This window comes from Vipera berus (assembly GCF_964194415.1).
Source record: "Vipera berus genome assembly, chromosome: 5".
Classification (NCBI taxonomy): Eukaryota; Metazoa; Chordata; class Lepidosauria; order Squamata; family Viperidae; genus Vipera; species Vipera berus.
In genome coordinates, this window is record NC_138207.1 from 73,559,975 (window position 1) to 73,582,594 (window position 22,620).

Genomic DNA, 22,620 nt, shown 5'->3' on the forward strand with positions numbered 1-22,620 from the left:
ATGGCTACTCAATGCACCGCAACTATTTTCTTTCCTGTTGAACAGGAATCCGTTATTTTTTTTTATTCTTAACTTCCTTGAAATTATGGGTCAGCTAGTTGACTGTAGACTGCAACTTTCAGAGTTTGTTTGTTTGTTTTTTTTAAAAAAATTCTCTTGACTGCTACCAAGGGGCCACTGGGATTTATGCAGATGAAACGCAGCCATTGAAGAAGTGCTGCTGAACACTAGGAGTTTGAGAAAGGGACTTAGGGGAATCCGTAAAATATCCTACGAAGATAGGGTGATGAGGGGAGACAAGAAGTTAAAGCTTTCCCAGTGGCAGCAGCACTACTGGGAAGGGAGTGCCTATCGGTCAGGCCACAGAAGCTCAGTTAACATCTTTTCAATTGCATATCTTAACCTAGAATGAAATTAATACATTTCAAGCCCTTGGGAGTCTCCGGTTGACCAACCCGTTTTTAAAAAAGGTATCTGCTGAGGCGGGAACACTGATCTGCCTTTAGACTGGTCTATAATCATAATAAGATTTGAGTTGATCTGATCTGATCTGCCTTACAGCCAAAAGAGGACTGAGAAGGTGAGCAAAGAGGTCAGGGATTAGTCTGAAGGAAGTAATCCCAAAGGAAATCGGGAGAACCAACTGGAGTCACAAGACTGCTGGCATCGCCCATTTCAGCCAACACAGAGAAGTTTCATTTCAGACTGCTTCCCCAATGCACATCAGTGGGCCCTACATCACCTGCACAGAGCATTATGAGGTAGAACGTAAGGAAAAACACTTCTAAATTATTCCTACGACTTGGATGACTGAGAATCTCCATAGACACTTCTAAATTATCACATCTGAAGAAACCCTTGGGCTGTCATGGGATACTGAGATACAGGGGGAGACAAGCAGACATGTGCTTAGGAAGGGGTTAATGGGCTGTCCTTGGGCCACACCAAAGAGGTTGTGGGAATCGATTTGCCCTGACGGAGAAATAAAAAAAGCTCAAGTTACCAGTTCATATCGATTTCATCCTCTTCTCTCCACAAGAATCTGTGATTCTCCCTTATAACATCAAGATCAGTCTTATCATTTTCTCTGTGAAAAAGAAAAAAAAATTTGGGGCTAATAATCAAAGAGTTGTTTTTAATTAAAACTAGTAATAAAAGCTTTTCATTCTTTTGCAGTTTTTGTGAAGTTCTCACCATATCATTTCCGCCCCCTAAAAGGCACCTCTTAATCAAAAAATCCCATCCTTGAGACTACCTTACACTACATCAAAATGCTTGAGATTTTTTTTAGATTCAGAAAAAAATTGCAAGATAACTATATCCAGATTCTTTTATAACTTAGCAATGTTATTTTATGCATGTTCATGCATAAATACTATCCACATTTAATCTAGATAATACAGTTAAAGTGTGCTTTTTAATTCAAAAACATAGAATCCAATTCAACATATAGCTTTCCACTTTTAGTTCTGAATTACACAATTGGCATAATTAAAAGAATTTGTATTTTGCATACTTAATTCTTAAATATATGATAGGAATGCTCTGCTGAGAATTAGTTTAAGCATTACTACTTCTTATAAAAACTATATAATCTCCAGATATGAAAAGTGTGCATTTATTTACATAGGAACTTACTGTACTTTTGATCATCAACATGTTCAATATTAACAAGATAAGTAAAATAAGGTAATCTTTAATTATCCAAAAATTACTCATGCATAATTTAATCTTATATTTACATATGCCAAGTAAATTTTGATTCTGTCTTCAATTATTGATGATTTCAGCCCTTTATAAGTAAAATGTACTTACCCTGAACGTTTGAAATCTTCTTTCTTACCACCATAGTATAAAATGTAATCATTTACAAACTTCTTATGTCTTGCATACTGACAAAATTAAGAAAATCAATGTTTTTAATGATTGCCTAATAACAACTTCATCTTAAGATCAATTCATTAAAAACTATTTCCAAAACATTTCTATAATATAATAAGGTGTAAGAGAGGACAATTCTAAAGTGATGATTATTGTTAATGATGAACAGGTTACATACATGTTATGTTATGTTATGTTATGTTATGTTATGTTATGTTATGTTATGTTATGTTATGTTATTACGTTATGTTACATATATATTTTATATACTTGAATACCTTCATTTCTGAGGTTACACACTGTTATTACAACAACCTCTATAAAAACTGAATGTTACCTGCAGTAGTCGTGAGACCTGGAAAACTCACACAACTGTTTTAAAGAGTTGCTGACTGGTGCTATATTTACATTGAGTGTCTTGAATAATTTATTCTAAATCAAAACTGAAACACTGCAAAATTATATAAATGTGAATTCTGTAGTGCTGCAGTTGTTATATATTTAAATACATACAGAGAGAGAAACAGACATTAATCATAGCTCATACAGTATAAGTATGACTGTTAGCTTCAGAAATGGAGGTAGTTACAATTCTTTGACTTCTTTTAATTGCTCATCTTAATTAACATTTGGAAAACACAGCCTTATGACTGCACAGGAAAGAGAAGGAACATCTAAGACATATAATTAAATAAATGTATTTGTGTATAGGTGAATAGCAAAGAGAAGACAGTTTTCTCCTTATTAAATTAAATTTTCATATTTGGAAATATTGAAGTCATAGTACGAAAATGCATCCTATTAATCTTCCAGACTGATCTTTGACAATTTTCTAATGTGATTTTCTTGTCTGCCAGTTCAGTTTCCTTACTATTTTCTTTTCATTTAAAAAGAAACATCAATCTAACCAGATATCCTGTTTTCCTTTCCTTCCCACAAAATCAAGATAACCAGATATTGTCCATGCTTGAACTCTGCCTTGAGAAATTTAATTTAAAACATACTTGAAGAAAACCACAAAGACAAAAATAAAACCATACACAAAAAATGTTTTGAGAGTGTTTTGTTCAGGAATTATTATTTTTTCCCTCTTCAATATTAGAAACAGAGTATTTTTGCTTTTCATTAAAAATATGAAAGGATACGGCATCCATTGCTATTAAATGGAACCGTCTATTTCTGGCTTCTTCCCTAGAAAAAAAGAAAATGTTATTCCAGTCATTTGGATGCTTAATGAGATTCTGACAATGTTACACCAGTGTGATGAAGTACCTGTCCCACTCATCCATTGCCACCTGTCTGTGGGCCACCTTGTCGTGCTTGTCCTTCTGGAAGGGCTTTTTGAGTAAGGCATCTTCACTGGTTGACGGGGAGAAGGGAGAAGAAAAAGGAGAGTATCTCTTAGATATTGAATTTAATTTTTAAAATCTCCTTTGAAAACAACATGCACATAATAATTGTAAAATACTCAGATAATAACTAGAATCAAGAATGATAACTTAATGATAACATAGCCCTATGGAACCAGCTCCCCCCTGAGCTTCAGATGGCCCCAGATCTCCAGTCCTTTCGCCACGGCCTCAAAACACTCCTTTTCCACCAGGCTGACCTGGACTGACAGGGATTTTAATTATGTTTTTAATTTTTAACTTTAATTTTTAACTTATTTTAATTTTAATTTATTCTACAGGGCCATTAATTTAATTTTCTTTTAAGTTCTGTATTATTGTATGTTATTGTTGTTAGCCGCCCTGAGTCCTTCGGGAGATAGGGCGGCATATAAATCCCAATAATAAATAAATAAATAAATAAACAAACTAGAACCACAGTTTCCTTAGACACATATTCAGATGCCAGGATTCATATGCCTAAAAGTGTATAGACTCTGTTTTTCCCCTGACACTGTGTGAAAGCAAAAAAAAAATGAACTCTGGAAAAGCAGATAGGAAGATTATTGGCCCTTGGATTATTGAACCCTTGGATCAATGAACAAATCAACTCATAGTTACCAAATAAGACACAAATGACCAGATTCAAATTATCATACTTCAGACACATTATGCCAGGGGTGGGGAACTATGGCCCCTTTATGACTTGCTGACTTCAACTCCCAGGATTCCTGAGCCAGCAGGGGGGAACTATGGCCCCTTCATGATTTGTGGACTTCAATTCCCAGAATTCCTGGGCCAGCGTGGCTGGCTCAAGAATTCTGGGAGTTGAAGACCACAAGTCGTGAAGGGACCATAGTTCCCCACCTCTGCATTATGGAAAGACCTAGCTCTCTGGAGAAGGCTCTAATGTTGGGAAAGGTGGAAGGAAAGAGAAGACGAGAAAAAGCTTCAAAGTGGACAGACTCAATTATGGCAATAGTGGCTACCCACTGATCAATCAGAACCAAGACTTAAGTATCCTGGTCATTTTAAGAAAATCCCACTGCAATGGCCACTTCTTTTTTCTTTCTTGATTAGCAACTGAGAGGCCATTTGAGATCAAGATCTGAGAGCAAGATCTGATCCTAGGACTTCTAGATACCAACCTCTAGCTTGCTTATTTCATGTAGTCCAGACATGTCAAACACAAGGCCCGGGGGCCAGATCTGGCCCGCGAAGTGGTTTCATGTGGCCCCCGAAGCCATCCTGGAAACAGTGAGGGAACGGCCCCCGCTGCCTTGGCCCTGGCCCAGAGACCCTCCTTCTGCCAGAGACCCTCAGATCTGCCCCATTCCTGCCCAGGCCCCCATAGGCACCCTTGATGCAAAAGATGTAGAGCTGGCCACGCCCACCCAGTAGGCCATATGCACTCTAGCCACGCCCACCCCATAGGCTATGCCCACCCAGGCCATACCCACCCGGCCCCCTGAGGGCAACCCTAATGCTGATGCGGCCCTCAATGAAATTGAGTTTGACACCCCTGATGTAGTCCGTTCATGTGCAAATGGAAGGAATTAGGTTGGGAAGACTGCTTGAAATATTTGGCACTATGTTCAAATCCCTATAATAATCATTCCAACAGGGGCAAGTGCCACAGGAGCAAGAATGCAGCTACTTATCTGCCTCTCTTTAAACCAATTGGCTACTTTAAAGAATTGCATAAAAAACGGTATGTTTCTGCTCTTCTGTGTCTCTGAATCCAAAGCACCGCATAGCTCTAATAGATGCTTTTAAAAAAAAAAAAATTCTTCAGGGCGAGTGAAATTCCAACGACATTTTTAAAAGGCTGATAACCATAATCTCCTTCTGGTTGTTCAGGAGGAGTTGGGTTTAGATTTTTCTCATTTCACCATTTTTAATAGGTCTCCCCTCTATTTTCTAAGCAACCACGACACTGCTCCTGAATGCCACATTTAATACCAGTGTTACTTTAATTTGTTTTTTAAAAAAATCAGCACAAAGGAATGTACCTATTTATAAACCTACTCCCAATCAATGAGCATAGGATTGCAATGCATGTCACTTCCCACCCAGGCAGAAAAATCTTATCTATATGGTCCCAAGGAGTTGAAAAGGACTTGGTGGCAAGTAATCAATCCTTTCCCACAAAGACAAGTTGGTAAGAAATAATAAGCAGCAGTTCATTTCTTTTCAGTAGGTATCCTTTTCTTCAACTTCCTGGCCTCGGCTTGCTTTGATTTCTTGTTCAGTACAGTACCTCTGTGAAGATCTGACCTGGAAAGTTAACACAACCCAGGTGGCTAGAAAGGCCCAACAGAGGCTTCACTTTCTTAGGATCTTGCGGAAGGACAGGGTAGAACAACAGCTAATGACCCTCTTTTACCGGTCTACTATAGAGTGTGTCCTCTCGTATGGTATTGTGGTTTGGTATGCTGGTCTGACAGCCGCGGATAGGAAAGTATTACAGAGGGTAGTGAGCACAGCACAAGACATTGTGGGCTGTTCCCTGACACCACTGGATGACATCGCCAGGGCTCGTTGCCTTGGAAGAGTGAGGAAGATTCTCAGGGATGACTCACACCCTGGACGGTATCTCTTTACTCTCCTACCATCCGGTAGGAGATATAGGAATATAGCCAGCCGTACCAACAGGCTGAAAAATAGCTTTTATCCGTGGGCTGTTAGGCTTTTAAATGGGACATAATCTTATGCAGAATTGACTTGGGAGGCCGGTGTGTGGTGTAGTTGGTTCACATAGTGTGGTGGGATGGAGGGTTTGTTGTCACTGTGTGTTGGGGGGGAGAGAGCACAGGGGGAGGCTCAGCTAATCTCAATGTACACATGTTGTACTTTGACAATAAAGTTTTATTATTTATTAATCCTCGACTTACGGCTACAATTGGGACTGTAAAATTTGTCATTAAGCAAGGTGGTCACTAAGCAAGGCGTTGCATGACTGTACCAGATTTTACAACCTTTGGGTCACAATCATTAAGTGAGACATCACGTGCCAGCCGATTCCGCACGTCAAAGGTTGACTGTTAAGGTTGCACGTTGTCATTACGTGAACCCCAGGAGGCTGCAACTGTTTGTAAATGTGACCCAGTTGCCAGGCCAGATTGCAATCACACGGCTGCAGGGAAGCTGCAACAGTTGTAAGTGTGATGCCTGATCATAAATCACTATTTTCAACATCGTCATTAACTTCTGTAAGTAAATGAACTGTCGTACGTTAAGAACCATCTGTAAGTTGATGTAGCAGGTGATTGCTAACCAGCCTTTTAATGGGGCTCTGTGTCCTCCGAGCTGAAGCTCAGAACTACAAGGCATGGGATGGCAAACAGCTACTAAATGGATACTACCAGTGGTGGGATTCAGCCGGTTTGCACCAGTTCGGCAGAATCGGTAGCTAATTTTTTGTTGCCCAGGCCCAGAATGGACTTCTAGAAGCAGCATCCACACAGAGAACCGGTTGTTCACATATTTGAATCCCACCACTGGATACTACCGTGTTTTTTTAGTGTTGTTTCGAGACAAGATACTCTGCTCACACTTAAGTAAAAAAGAAGAAGAGTCTGCTATTTGCACACATACAAATTATAATGCTACCAGAGCAATATGTTACCTATTTTTCTGTTGGCAAGATTTCTCCACTGTTTCATCATCACTAAAATCAGAGTCATAGTCTCCATGGCCAAGTGTCTGGAAGAAAAAACATACAACATGGATTCTGGTAAATTTATATGGATTACAAGGCATTGGCTTCAAAAGGCCATTTCCACACGGAAATAACCAGAAACACATTTTGAGAAAACAAAACGAAATGACAAAAAGATCGGATACTGGCTTCATAAACAAAGACTTGGTCTGAACAATGGAAAACATCAGTGGTTTTCTCTGTATTCCTCTTCTCAGATACGCAAAAATCCATTATCTGCAACCATAGATTTCGGTATACAAACAGCGAAGAACAACATTACAGCAGGAGTGACTATTACTTTTTGCCTGCAGATACTTCTCCCTCTTCAGGGAGATCATACCCCTTTAGAGCAAAATGAGAGGAGGGCTTGTAGAGTAGTAGACCACGGTGGACAATTATGGCAACTTTATGACCTATGGACTTCAATTCCCAGAATTCCTGCATACTGGCTCAGGAATTGTGGGACCTAAAGTCCACAAGTCATAAGGGTTGCCATAGTTATCCACACCTGGAGTAGACTAACAGAAGGTCACTTGTTTCTCCCCCTCCTTCTTCTGTTCCAGAAAAGAGGGGTATAAAAAATGTGGGACTGCTGCAATGGCTGAGATTTCTACAATGTGGCTTCCCATTATATACTGGCAGTCCTCGACTTATGATCATAATGGAGCCTGCCCATTACAGTCTTAAGTCATGATGGCCTTAAAGCTAGTCATCACGTGACCACCCCAATTTTATGACTTTTTTTTTGCAGCGGTTCTTAAGCAAATCACCATGGTCGTTAAGTGAATCTGCAGTCATTAAGTAAATCCACTGTTTGCTACAGACATTTTTGCTGAAAACCAGAAGCAAGCACCGGGTTTTCAGCAAGAACGTCATAAATTGCGATCACATGACCATGGGAAATTGAAAATGGCCATAAATGCAGGGCGGGTTGTTGAGCATTCAAAATGCATTCGTGGAGCATGGAGTGGGTGGGGGGGGTGGCCACTGAAATTTTGGAACTGGATCATAAGTACCGTCGTAACTTCAAATGGTCACTAAGTGACTGGTCGCAAGTCAAGGGTATCCTATAAGACAGGGGTGTCAAACTGCCGGCCTGCGGACCGGAGCATCACGGAGAAACCCGCGCCCATCCCATTTTCGGCAATGGGGAAAAGTTCCGATACGTCGCACGACGTCATGTGACGTCGCAAGTTTGACATGCCTGCTATAAGACAACTTTGAAAGCTGCCATCCTTTGCTACCTATATAGAACCAATAATTGGTCACATTTTTGCTCAGGACAAACTGCATGCCCAATTATCTATTCTCTGTATTGGAAACCATTTAAGAAGTCCACCCCTGACTTCTTCAGATCCTAAGGTCCTAACAGTTGTGAGACTGACCCAGGTTTGTTCAGCAAAAACCTCGAATAAAAAGTAACATTAGCCTTATTTAGCAAAGTATAAAAAAGGCCATTCCATGAGACGCATCAGACAACAAGGTACCAAAGGTCAGGATTCTAAAATTTATTTCCAACGTCCTCTTTCAAGCAAGCAACTACAGTTCTTCTTTGGTAAGGCACATAACCCTGATTTAAGTTCACGGAGGGGGGGAGAATTCAGCAAGAAAATATGGAATTTATTAAATAGGGTGTTTTTAAGAATTGCATAACATCCCTTTATTACAAATACTTTAGCATCCAACTTCAGTTTTGTTTATGAGAAAAGGAACGTTCTTCCTTCTAGCAGTGTCATTTTCTGTAATTTAAGTTTCAAGAGTGATTTCAAAAATGTCCTATGTTCCTTAAACAATCGTAAAAGTGTATAATTTTCCCCAACTTACCATGCAGATTTCAGGGTGAAAGTGGCATTTCTAACCACTGACATTTATGAGTGATTGTACGAAACAGACATGATAAGTTATTCCATGCTGAAGTACTTAGAATACAAGGGCGATATCACAGCAAATGGAATTGGCAACCAGTTTCCGACTGAGGTTTTGGAACCTTGCCATCTAAAGAGCATGGAAGAGCCATGAATGTTTTCTAATCTCTGATTTAAAAAATGTGTTCCTCTTGCAATTTACTTTAGAACAGGTTTTCAACCAACAGTGTCAAACTACCAATACGATACTTTATCTGCAACATTTATGATACTGGGATAGATTTATGATGGGGACAAACGCATTCACCAGCCATAAACATTATCTAATGGGTCATTATCACCACATGTACAACATATTGCAAAGATGGACCAAAATGGAGAGTTCCTTCAGCCTTTTAAATTATGCACACAAGTTATTTCTTATCTGGTTTAGTAGTTATGAATTCAAAACCAGACAAAAGTGTTATCTGTAGTTAAAAGTGACCATAAAACCATAACTGCCATATAACTACATCTTTGATTAGACTGAATAGATTGATGGCGAACAATCTATGAATTCTATTTTAAAGATTGAAATTAAAAAATAAAATAAAGGTAAAATGATAAAACATAGGGAAGGACTCTTTGGGAGAAAAAACTATATAATGATCCAGGAAAAAAAGGGAAACATCAGCCATCTATACTATAGGCCAGGGGTAGGCAACCTCAGCTCTTTTATGACTCATGGACTTCAACTCCCAGAATTCCTGAGTCAGCTGACTCAGGAATTCTGGGAGTTGAAGTCCATGAGTCATAAAAGAGCCGAGGTTGCCTACCCCTGCTATAGGCTAAAGACCGGCTTACCAACAACTTTCAAATTGCTAATTGGTATGTTAGCTGATGCAGTTCAATAGCATCTACATGGAATCCTCGACTTGCAACAATTAATTTAGTGACTGTTCAAAGTTACTATTAGGAAATAGGAAATAGAGGACTACCAAGTTAGCTGCTGCAAGAAGATTGCACAGATTAACTACAGCATGACAAAGAAGCAACACTGGTGCAATGGAAGATCTGCTAGAAATACAATTTTCCTGCAAACAAGAACTGGTGGGACCACAAAATAGACAAAGTAACTAGAAAATGCAGACGTTAAAAGTGCTCTGGGGCTTTAGAATTCAGACAGACAAGCACTCGCCACATAACAACCAAGACAACTTGCCACATAACAAGAAAGATTATTTAAAAATGTGGCGAGCAGACATTGCAATACCTGGAAAAAAAGAATCAAGAAAAAGAACTGAAGAAGGTATCAAAATACAAAAATAAATAAAAGTAGAACAACTATGGTGAAAGAAAGCAAAGATAGTACCAATCATAATAGTAATAGGCCCCTTGGGTGCAATCCCAAAACAAGTGGAACACCATCTGAATCCATCCACATTGACAAAATCCTATCTAAACATCTGGCTGACTGTATAACCAAAAATAAAGTGATTATCAACAATGACATAACACATTAGCCAAAAATGATTTACTGAAACATCTGTAAAAAATATCATGTGCCAGTAGTGAAAAATTGGTGGGATCATATAGTTGGGAAAAGTACCGTAGTCCAAAATAAGGAGGTTAAAATATTGCGGGAATTCCAAAAAGAAACTAATAAAGACTTGATGCACACACAACACATCAGACTGAACTGTGGTTGAAAAGAAAATGTGGATTATTGATGTGGCAACACTAGGGTGGGCTAGGATAGAAAACAAAGAATTGGAAAAAATCAAAAAGTATCAAAATCTGAAAATCAAAGTTGAAAGATTATGACATAAACCAATCATGGAGGTCCCAATGGTTAGGATCACTGGATGTCATACCCAAAAAATGTTGGACAGCTTATATAAAATCTGCACACTGACAAATTTTCCATCTATCCATTACAAAAAGGACACACTGTTTGGATCCACACATATATTACGCCATTACGACATCCTAGGTTCTTGGGAAGAACTCCATACATATGAAGGCCAACACCAGCTAACAACTGGCAGATTTCACATAGTTCTGCATATAAAAGAGAATCAATTAGAATAGAGCTGGAAAGGGACCTTGGAGGTCTTCTAGTCCAACCCTCTGTGGATCTTTTCTTTTCTTAAAAACCTCCAGGGATGAAGCACCCATAACTTCTGAAGGCAAGCTGTTCCACTGGTTAATTGTCCTCACTATTAGGAAGTTAATTTGTTCTAAGTTGCTTCCCTCCTTGGTTAGTTTCCATCCATTGATTCTTGTCTTGCCTTCTGCACAGCCATTTGTCTCTATAGGGTTTCCTGCCTGAGCAGGGGGTTGGACTAGATGACCTCCAAGGTCCCTTCCAACTTTATTATTATTATAAGTTCATATGACTTTATTTCTGTATTTGATTGAATGCTGATGTGCTAAAACTATGCACTTTATATCCCCAATGTTGCAGACAAGCACACCTCTTTTCCCACTTTTAACACAAAGCTCAGGAAGGAGTTATTGTGATTAAGCTGTACAATTTTATTGTATGAACTATGATCTAGACTACAACAATCACATTCAAGTGGGCCTTAGCCTTTGCCCTAGTTACTTGCTTTCTCTGATTTGCTCCCTGTGTGGAAGGTATATTTTGGGAAGCAAATAGTTGGGAGATTCCCTGTATGTGATGAGACTTTACATTACTTTAGCATAAAATAAACAGAAAAGGAGAGATTCAAATATGATAGAGCCTGCATAGTGGCTGAACTGTCTATATTGGAGGGATGTGCTCATCTCGACTAGTCATTTGGAATTTTGTGATATGGTTTTACGATTCATATGAATGCACTTCATAAACTTTTTTGAGAGGTGATCTGTAATCTGAAGCAATAAGGGCCATGCCATTTGCAAAGTTTCAACGCATCGTCTTTAAATAGATTTGGTCCACCTCTATGCTTGCTTAGGCCTAAAGACAGAAATGATAGCCTAAAAGATATGGAACTTCTGTAAAATCAAATGCACTTGCTGAATTTAATAACTCTTTCAGCATATAGATTATTGATGAGTTACCATTTAGTAAACTCCATTCAAGCACAACACATACTATACATTCCTACTCCTGGCCAATCTACACTTTACAATAAAAGTATTCGTTAAAAAATACAAATTTGAACCAACAAAATGAAAAAAATAAAATGTGACATGGACAATAGGCACATTAGTGCACTTATGCACGCCCCTCTAGGAACCTCTTAAATACGGGATGAGGTCCACAGAAACCAGAGTTATGATTTTAACACTGCAATAAACACTATGGGGGTAAATGTGTGTGGAGATTCTCAAGTCATCCAGGTCATGCTTGTTTCAAAAGGCAACTGGACTTTGTTTTTCCTTGAAGATGTTTCGCTTCTCCTCTGAGCTGAAGAAGCTCCCAGGATGAGAAGTAAAACATCTTAAGGAAAAACAAAGTCCAGTAGCCTTTTGAAAAAAGCTCCTTTGAGACTATGGAGGTAAAGTTCTCACACTCAGCCGTCAGACTCAAGAAATGCAAATACAGGTAGTCCTTGACTTACAACGGTTCATTTAGTGACCGTTCAAAATTACAATGGCACTAAAAAAAAGTGACGTGACTGTTTTTTTTCACACCTATGACCACTGCAGCTGCCCAATGGTCATGTGATCAATATTCAAGACACTTGACATATTTATGATGATGTCCTGGGGTCATGTAATCCCCTTCTGCAGGGGTAGGCAACCTCGGCTCTTTTATGACTCATGGACTTCAACTCCCAGAATTCCTCAGTCAGCATAGCTGACTGAGGAATTCTGGGAGTTGAAGTCCATGAGTCATAAAAGAGCTGAGGTTGCCTACCCCTGCCCTTCTGCAACCTTCTGAGGAGCAGTCAATGGGGGAAGCTAGAACGACGGTGTTCCTAACTTAACCCCTGCAATGATTCACTTAACAAGGGGTGGCAAGGATGGAGCAAAACTCCCTTAGCAAATGTCTCACTTAGCCACAGAAACGTCGGGCTCAATTGTGGTCGTAGGCCGAGGACTATCTGTACTATCACGGCAATTCACCGGCGCCTACAACCCGATTTTTAAATTCGATCGAGCATTCAGCAAACGCATCCATCCAGCTTACAACGCCCGGGAGGGTCTTTCCCTGCCGGAGCACCCAGAGCGGCGCACCCCACCCCACCATCCCACCCCAACCCGGACGAAACCTCACGCTGCCCCTGCTGTTCTCCCTCCCTCCAGAACTGAGGACCGCTGCTTACTGCTCTGGGCAGCTTCCTCTCGGGGGCCTCCATGTCACTTCCCAGTCAGTCCGCCTTCCCCGGCGCGGCCTCGTTCGCCACTGGGCCGGTGCGCACGGACGCTTCTCCGCGCCGGCGTCCCTCAGCCAGATAGGCTCTGTCGGAAACCGCGGCGAAAACGAAAGGAGCCGTTCAGCAAAGCGGCCGCCTCCCTCGCCTGTTCTTCAGCCGGCGCTCCCTGTTTGGGGGCGGCGGGGGGGGGGGAGGCGAGCGGACCTTGGGTCTTCAAACTTGGCCCTTTTATGACTTGTGGACTTCAACTCCCAGAATTCCTCAGCCAGGCATGCTGCCTGAGGAATTCTGGGAGTTGAAGTCCACAAGTCATAAAAGGGCCAAGTTTGAAGACCCTGTACTCTCTTATCAGGGGGAAAGGAGAAGAGGGGGAAGCGTTACAGAGCCCCTCTTTTGCAGTCCCCAGAAACCGAGCCTAATGCTCGATTTCTTGCGTTCTCTTACTTTTTGGAGAGAAAGGGATCCAGATTCATAAAACGCGGACGCCCTGTCTGATCGCGTTTGGTCTGGAGCTGAAAGAAAGTGGGGCAGTGAGATATAAATTTCATTCAGTGATGGACGCTGATTTGTTGGGGGGTGGGGTTGGTGTTTATTTTTTGTTTGTTTGTTTGTTTTAGCCCTCGAATCGAAACCCAGCCTTTGGGATGGGTTGAGTTGTAAATCAAAAGATAGGCTGTTAGGTAAAGGTAAAGGTTCCCCCGCACATGCGTGCTAGTCGTTTCCGACTCTAGGGGCCAGTGCTCATCTCCGTTTCAAAGCCGAAGAGCCAGCGCTTGTCCGAGGACGCCTCCGTGGTCATGTGGCCGGCATGACTAAACACCAAAGGTGCACGGAACGCTGTTACCTTCCCACCGTAGTGGTCCCTATTCTTCTACTTGCATTTTTACGTCCTTTCGAACTGCTAGGTTGGCAGAAGCTGGGACGAGTAACAGGCGCTCACTCTGTTATGCGGCACTAATTTATTTATTTTATTTATTTTATTTATTTTATTTATTTTATTTATTTTATTTATTTTATTTTATTTTAATCCCATTTATATCCCGCCCTTCTCCGAAGACTCAGGGCGGCTTACAATCTAAGCACAAATCAAAGTTGGGATCTTGGACACAAACCAGAGCAAATGTGAATGTGTATAGTATTCAGGTGCATGGAAAACATAATATAAGCCAATTGTAGTAAAATAATAAATAGTGAATTTCTGCTGAATCATCATATGTATTGTCATTTACATGAAACATGGCTGGCAGTGTAGGACACCAGGTGTTGCTGGTCTCTACAGTTTTCTTGTATCTCAGCAAATACAGCCAGGGCTAATGCAGAACAAGTCCCCCATTCCTGGGGTTGAAAGAAAAATCAGGTTTAATTCCAAGCTAGGAATAAAATGGAGGCTGCTTTTGAAAGAAGCTTCTTGTTTATTGATGAGCAGAACCAGCAGCAGCATGTGATTCTAGGGCAGCTATATTAATTGATTCGATAAGTACAAGGATTTTTATAGTTTTACAGCATTTTGTAATTTGGAGGCTTGCTTTGTGTGCTTTTGTTATTAGATCTGGTTAGCTTGTTTGCAAAGGCTAGCAATGGGTCTAAAATACTGACTTCCTTGGTCCTAATCCTGTCAAACAAAAGTAATTAATTTTATCCCCTTATCTTTAGTCTGTCTATTACCTCCATTGAGCTCTCTTTGTGAATCAACAAGCCTGATTCAATGTTTCTGCTTTTTGCAATAGCCAGGGGTTTCATGAGTGAAACCTTGCTTCTGTGTTTCTTTTCCGAGCTTTATTCTTGTAATTTTGGGAGGCTGTAGTTTGGTCATAACATAGACAGGGTCTCCAGGAGAAAAAAATTAAATATGTATGGCTCTGGATAAATTTCAAGATTGTATTGAATGATCCCCAATTTAGAGGAACTCTGATGTAGAGTGATTATTTGCCATCAAGTCATTTTTGACTCTTAGCAACCGCATAGATAGATTTTTCTCCATTACAAATTATCCCTAACCTAATCTTTCAGGTCTTCCAACATTGGTACCCATTGCCTTTATTACTGAGTCCATTCCCCTTACTGCTAGTCATTATTTTTTTCTTTCCTCTGTCTTTGCTAGCATTAGAGCAAGGGTGTCAAACTGCCAGCCCGCGGGCCGGATGCATCATGGCGAAACCGCGCCCACCCCATTGCTGGCAATGGAAAAGTCATGATACGTCGCAACACATCACATGACATTGCGAGTTTGACACCCCTGGATTAGATCCTTTTCCAGAGAGGCTTTAGCTTTCTGAGGCTTTGCATAATCTGTCTGAGGTATTATCATTTGAGCTTGGTCATTTGTGCCTCAAGAGAGAAGTCTGGATTGGTTTATTAGATGATTTACTGGGTTGGGGGGTTTTTGTGGGGGAGGGGGCTTCCACAGTATTCTCAGGAGTTTCCTCCAGCACCAAAGTTGAAAACCATCAATACTCTTCCTATCCTGCTTCATCAAAATCCAACATTCATCTCCCATGGAGTATGACAGGGAAATATCATGACGTACATAATTTTGACCTTGGTAAAGTAGTTCCAAGTTGCATAAAGCTGTCCTCCTTTCTAGTCCCAATCCTGACTTAGTTGCATCTAAGTGACTCATCATCAAATGGTGTTGTCCTGTATATAATAGGCACAGTGATGGATTGAGGTCTCTGGTTTGCTGCCCTTCCCACTTCAGCACATCACCCGCCAGCAATCCTGGCACTGCAACAGGAAGAGGGTGGATCCGATATCACAATTCAGACATCACAATTTTCTCTTGTGTCTTTTATGTAAAGTTTTCCCTATTTTTTTGTTTTCAAATGTTTTAATAATTATAAGCTGGAAGCCAGGAGGCATATAAATTTAATAAATATAATAGGAATAATAAAAACACCTTACATCCTGCACTTAAAAGCTAAGTATTTAGCAGGCTGATTAATCTCTGTGTATCTGAATATCTCTCTATTTCTATTGTTATCTCTTACCACCAAGCAATACTAAAATAAAAGCCTCAAGTGCTGTTTCTTAGTTGTAAGAACTATTATTCCAAACTACTTAAATTTGGAACAATTTTCAATTATTGACTGTATTTAGGATCTAGAAGGTTCATAGTATTGTTAGCTCAGCTTGATCACATAGTGGAATAGGAATACAGTATTACCAAAGACTATTGATATCTCAGGAGAGGCAAAATGGTAGTATTGTTGGAAAAGCTCTATAGACTACACCTATTTTCTGAAACTGACAGCATTTTATGTATTGCTAAAGCCAATTTTCTATAGCAGGGGTGTCAAACTGCCGGCCCACAGGCCAGATGCATCACGCCAAAATCACGCCCACCCATTGCCGGCAATGGGGGAAAAGTTGCAATACGTCGCAACACGTCACGTGAGGTCACAGGTTTGACACCAATGTTCTATAGTATAGCTGCAGCCTGTATCCTATCATCATATATCTAACCATCTAAGCTGGTAGCAAGAATCTCCCAAAGGTGAGGATGGCATGAGAATTGAGAATGTTTGAGTGTATTAAAAGAGAAAAGCAGCTGTATTTTGCTTTGAACATCTAGGCTGCATCAACAGAGAGATAGGATCAAGATCACGTGGAGTGTTAACACCACTTTGTAATGCCTTGGTAAGGCCACATTTGGAATACCGCATCCAGTTTTGGTCGCCATCATGTAAAAAAGATGTTGAGACTCCAGAAAGAGTGCAGAGAAGAGCCAACAAAGATGATTAGGGGACTGGAGGCTAAAACACATAAAAATGGTTGCTGGAATTGGGTATGTCTAGTTCAGTGGTGGCAAACCTATGGCATGCGTGCCAGAGGTGGCACTCAGAGCCCTCTTTGTGGGCACATGTGCCATTGCCCCAGCCTCACCTCCCCACGCAGCCCCCTCCTCACCAGCAGTCCCCCTGGAGGATAGTCGCCCCTGAGCGCGGCCCGTACCGAGCAGCGCAGCCAAGGACATGGCAGCTGGGCAGTGGGGACAAGACTCCGCCCTTGCGCCCCATCACGCGCAGATGATGATCTCAGGGGTTCCCACAAAGAAGAGGGAATGAAGCTATTCTCCAAAGTGCCTAAATGCAGGACAAGAAGCAACGGATCGAAACTAATCAAGGAGAAAAACAACCTAGAACCAAGGAGAAATTTCCTGACAGAACAATTAATCAGTGAAACAACTTGCCTCCAGAAGCTGTGAATGCTCCAACACTGGAAGTTTTTAAGAAGAGATTGGACAACCATTTGTGTGAAATGTTATAGGGTTTCCTGCATGAGCAAGGGTTGGACTAGAAGACCTCCAAGGTCTCTTCCAGCTGTGTTATTCTGTTATCTCCATGGCTCACGTTCTGCAGATCTGAGCAAAAAACAAACCTTGTCCATTCTTGTTTGGGACTCTCAGTAATCTAAAAAAAGAATCAGGGTTTCCATTTCTCCATGATATTTCAGTACTAGTGCTTTACTGTATATAATCAGAGCAGTTAATCAATGACATCAACTGCATCTCGTCTCCAGCATATTGGTTGCCTGACTGAATCTTGGAATCTGTTTTGTTACTCCTGGCAGGACACTAGTAGAAAATGTGAGATTGTGAGCATCTCCTTTTTGTTCAGCAGGATAATTATTTGCAGAACTGATGTTGCAATGTTAATAGCTAGAAATCCCAGCCAAGACCTACTGCCAGATAAACAGCTACAGTAGGGTTTGACTTATACTAAATGGGAAAGTGTACTATAATTAATACATGCATACCAATATATAGGGACGCGGTGGCTCAAGGGACGCGGTGGCTCAGTGGGTTAGGACGCTGAGCTTGTCGATCAGAAGGTCGGCAGTTTGGCGGGTCGAATCCCGAGTGCCGCGTAACAGAGTGAGCGCCTGTTACTCGTCCCAGCTTCTGCCAACCTAGCAGTTCGAAAGCATATAAAAATGCAAGTAGAAAAATAGGGACCACTACGGTGGGAAGGTAACAGCGCTCTGTGCACCTTTGGCGTCTAGTCATGCTGGCCACATGACCACGGGGACGTCCTCGGACAAGCGCTGGCTCTTCGGCTTTGAAACGGAGATGAGCACCGGCCCCTAGAGTCGGAAACGACTAGCACACATGTGCGGGGGAACCTTTACCTTTACCTTTACCAATATATACTTTATAGTAGCGTTTCTCAATCTGGGCAACTTTAAGGTATGTGGACTTTAATTCTCAGATATCCCCAGCCAGCATGCATGACTGGGAAATTCTGAGAATTGAAAGTTACATGCCTTAAAGCTGCTAAGGTTGAGAGACACTGCCTTATAGAAATGTGCATATTATTCAGCAAGGTGCTTTGCTTACATAGAAAGCACCCACAAAAGAGACATATAAGGAGCCTGTGATTACTTACTGTTTTCAAAAGAATCTCATTCCAAAATAAAGCCCCCTTTCAAATAATTGGTAGAGGCCCAATATAGGTAGTCCTCTACTTACAACTATTTCTTTAGCAACCGTTCAAAGTTAAAGTAGAGGCAGTCATTGACTTACAATTCATTTAGTGATGGTTCAAAGTTACAACTGCATTGAAAAAAGTGACTTGTCACCATTTTTCACATCAACGTTGCAACATCCCCATGGTCACATGATCAAAATTCAGATGCTTGGCAAGTGGTTCATATTTATGACGGTTGCAGTGTCCTGGGATCACGTGATTCCCCTTTTGCCACCTTCTGACCAGCAAAGTCAATGGGGAATCCAAAGTCACTTAACAAATACGTTACTAACTGAACAAAAGCAATGATTCACTTAACAGCTATAGCAGGAAAAATCATAAAATGGGGCAAATTCACTTAACAAATGTTTCACTTAACAACATAAATTTTGGACTCAATTGTGGTTATAACTCAAGGACTACCTATACAAAAAATGGGACTGGAAAAAATGACTTACAACCATTTTTCACACTTCAGACTGTTGCAGCACCACCACCCCACAGTCAAGATGTTATGTCAGTAGCTTGTTGCAAATATGTAAGTAGCTGGTTGCAAAGAAGGTTCCTAGAAGCGGGAGATTCTGGTGCAACTATTGGTTAAAGTTGTAAAAGCGGGAAAACCCGGACTGGTGATTGGATACAGTTTAAACAGCTCTAGTATAAAAGCCAGAGTTATTGCGACAGTTGACAGTTGACTTATGTGTATTGAATAAACCATTTTTGCTGTTAACCTCTCTGAGTCATTCGTCTACCTGAACCAAACAACTGGCGACGAGGGTGGGATCGACGGCGGACTAGTGAAGGACCGGCGGAACAGCTGCGCGTAAGGCGGAAAATTTAAAAAGAATTCACAGTCAACCACAAGCGGCCGCGGCGGAATCAACAATTCCCCGAATGGCGCAAATCGGGTCCTTAAAAGAATTCGATCCAAACTTCCCAGAGGACTGGGAAGAATATGTGGGACAGGTCGAAGGGTTTTTGCTCGTTAACGGCATAACCGATGACCGAAAAAAGGCGGCTGCCTTACTAACCATTTGCGGCACACCAGTGTATCGAGTTGCTGTGGGACTTTGTCAACCACTGCCGGTTTCTAGCGTCCCGTATGCCGATTTATTGGCCAAATTAAAAGTACATTTTACGCCAAGGAGATCAGAACTCTTTTGGCGGCGCATTTTCGAAAAACGGAATCAGAGACCGGGCGAGTCAATTCAAAAATTCGTTGCTGCAGTCAGAGAAGCAGCAGTACGTTGCAAGTATGACAACTTAGAGATAAGAATTCGGGACAGAGTGGTGCTGGGCTTGCGAGATGAGCAGCTACAAAACAGAATTATTGCTAAACCCACTGGTGACTTGCAAGAGGTACTCGACGAACTCTTGACTTATGAATCCACCGGGTATCGCGACCCCCCCCGAAATAGCATGGCCGCGTCTGCCGAAATAAATCAAGAAGGCCTTGTGGACTGCGGGGAGGTGGACCAACAATGGGAAGCCGACATCGCCGAAGTCTCCAGACGGTTCGGAAAAATGGCGGCAAAACCACCCCGATGCGACGGGCCGGAACCGAGTCATCGATTCCAACCGACAACATCACAACGACAAACAACAACAACCCAACGACAACTGAGAGACACTGCAACGAGACCGCGCGACAACGACCATAGATGTGGCAGCTGTGGAGGCAATCATCCCCGAGCAACTTGCAGATTCCGCACTGCCAGATGCAGATTGTGCGGGAAGACCGGCCACATTCAGGCCATTTGCAGGGGTCGTGCACGCGACAATCGCCTACATGAAGTCGACGTTTGGCCCGAAGGTAAGGTAACCCCTTACTATAGTGGCAAAGAGACCCCTAGACTGTGGGCTCAATACCCGAACCGCGGGGAGGTGGCGCGAGTCAATCACAGTAGGAAGGAAAAAATTAACAAAATTGTGGAATCAAAATTAAAAATTGTAGTCCAATTGCAAGGAATTCCTTGCAAAATGGAAATTGATTCTGGGGCCTCAGTGTCCATAATATCCAGTGAAACCCTTAAAAAGATTGAACAAAAAAGTGGCAGAAAGATTCCACTTAGTTCAACCAAAATCCAATTGACCGACTTCCAAAAAACCCCAATAAAAATTAAGGGAAAAGTTACCCTTAACGTTAAATATAAGGGGTTTTATGGAGCATTAGATTTAATAATTACAGAAGGCCATAGAACTAGCTTAATAGGCCTTAACTGGTTCCCCGCCCTGGGAATTTGGATAGGGGGAATTAACACAGTTATTAATAATAAGACCCTCAAATCAGTCTGTGATGAATTCGCAGACGTATTTGATGGGTCTTTAGGTAAATATAAAGGGCCCCCAATTAATTTTAATTTAGACCCATCGGTTAAACCCATCAGGCTTAAGGCCCGAAGGGTGCCTTTCGCCCTTAAGCAAAAAATCGAGGCCGAGCTCGATAAGCTTGTAGGCCAAGGCATCCTAGAACCGGTCGAGGGTGGTTTGTGGGAAACGCCGATCGTCACACCCCTTAAACCCAATGGGGATGTGAGGATCTGCGCTGACTACAAGGCCACCCTGAACCTCGGAATGAAAAAACATGCTTACCCGGTCCCGACGGTGAAGCAGGTCCTCGCCACGATACAGGACGGCGCCATATTTGCCAAGTTAGACTTGGCGCAGGCATACTTGCAACTTACTGTTTCCAGGGAGGCTGCTGAAGCTCAAACTATTGTTACCCACAAGGGGGCGTTCCGAGTCCACAGGCTGCAATTCGGTATTGCAGCAGCTCCAGGCATCTTCCAGGAGGTGATGGAGAGGACCTTAAAGGGCATACCTGGTGTATGCCCTTATTTTGATGATGTTCTAATAGCTGGAAGAAATGAAGAAATATTAGCTGAACGTCTGGAACAGGTATTGGGAAGATTTAGGGGGGCTGGACTTAAATTAAAAAAGGATAAATGCTGTATTGGGGTTAAATCCACAGAATTTTTAGGATTTAGGATAGATAAAGATGGAATTCATCCTACACCAGAAAAAATTAAGGCAATTAAATTGGCACCAGAACCAAAAAACAAGGCTGAATTACAAGCCTTTTTAGGATTAGTTAACTTTTATCACACATTCGTGCCTCATAAAGCTGCCATTGCAGAACCACTACATAGACTTTTAGATAAAAAAACCCCATGGCAGTGGCATGATAAACATAGAGTCAGTTTCCAAACATTAAAAGATATTCTTTCTAGCCAATCCACAGTAACTCATTTTATTGAGAATAAACCAATCTATTTAGCTTGTGATGCTTCACCTTATGGTGTGGGGGCTGTTATCAGCCACTTGGATAGTCAAGGTATTCAAAAGCCAATTGCATACTATTCCAGAACGCTTACCAAAGCCGAACGGAATTATGCACAAATTGATAGAGAAGCATTAGCGATCGTGGCAGAAGTAAAAAAGTTCCATGTTTACCTTTATGGTAGGAACTTTACCATACTCACTGACCACAAACCATTATTGGGACTGTTTACCACCGATAAACAGACACCCCAAATAATGTCTCCCAGGATGCTGAGGTGGTCAATTTTCCTCTCAGCATATTCATTCTCACTTCAACATAGACCAGGTAAGGAAATGGGCCATGCAGATGCCCTTAGTAGACTGCCCTTAAGCAACACAGAGGAGGACCCTGCTCCAGTGGGACAAATTATGTCATTACAGGAAATTCCTGAATGCCCCTTAACTGCTAAAGAAATAGCTGAGGCTACTAAAAAAGACCTTATCCTCAAAAGGATCATGGCCTGGGTCCTTAGTGGGTGGCCTAGTACTAACCCGGATGCCAAGTACATTCCATATTTTAGGAGGAAGAATGAACTATCATCCCATTTGGGATGTATATTGTGGGGCAACCGTGTTGTCATTCCTGAACTCCACAGATCTATAGTTTTATCAGAATTACATGAGGGTCACCCTGGAATAGTACGTATGAAGGCATTAGCTAGAAGTCACTTGTGGTGGCCAGGACTTGAT

General features: G+C 41.5%; 1 protein-coding gene across 1 annotated transcript in view; it reads right to left on the bottom strand.

Moving 5' to 3' along the window:
* LOC308669251 (protein FRA10AC1 homolog) overlaps positions 1-13,214 on the bottom strand; it is a 32,745-nt gene extending 19,531 nt beyond the window's left edge. Inside the window, exons 1-6 of the mRNA XM_081329877.1 lie at positions 13,094-13,214; positions 6,898-6,974; positions 3,154-3,240; positions 3,027-3,072; positions 1,816-1,892; positions 1,004-1,087 (exon numbers count right to left, since the gene is read on the bottom strand). Of these exons, the coding sequence (XP_081186003.1) occupies positions 1,004-1,087; positions 1,816-1,892; positions 3,027-3,072; positions 3,154-3,240; positions 6,898-6,974; positions 13,094-13,126 (404 nt within the window). The 5' untranslated portion in view covers positions 13,127-13,214. The remainder of the gene's footprint in view (positions 1-1,003; positions 1,088-1,815; positions 1,893-3,026; positions 3,073-3,153; positions 3,241-6,897; positions 6,975-13,093) is intronic.
* Between the last annotated feature and the right edge of the window lie 9,406 nt (positions 13,215-22,620).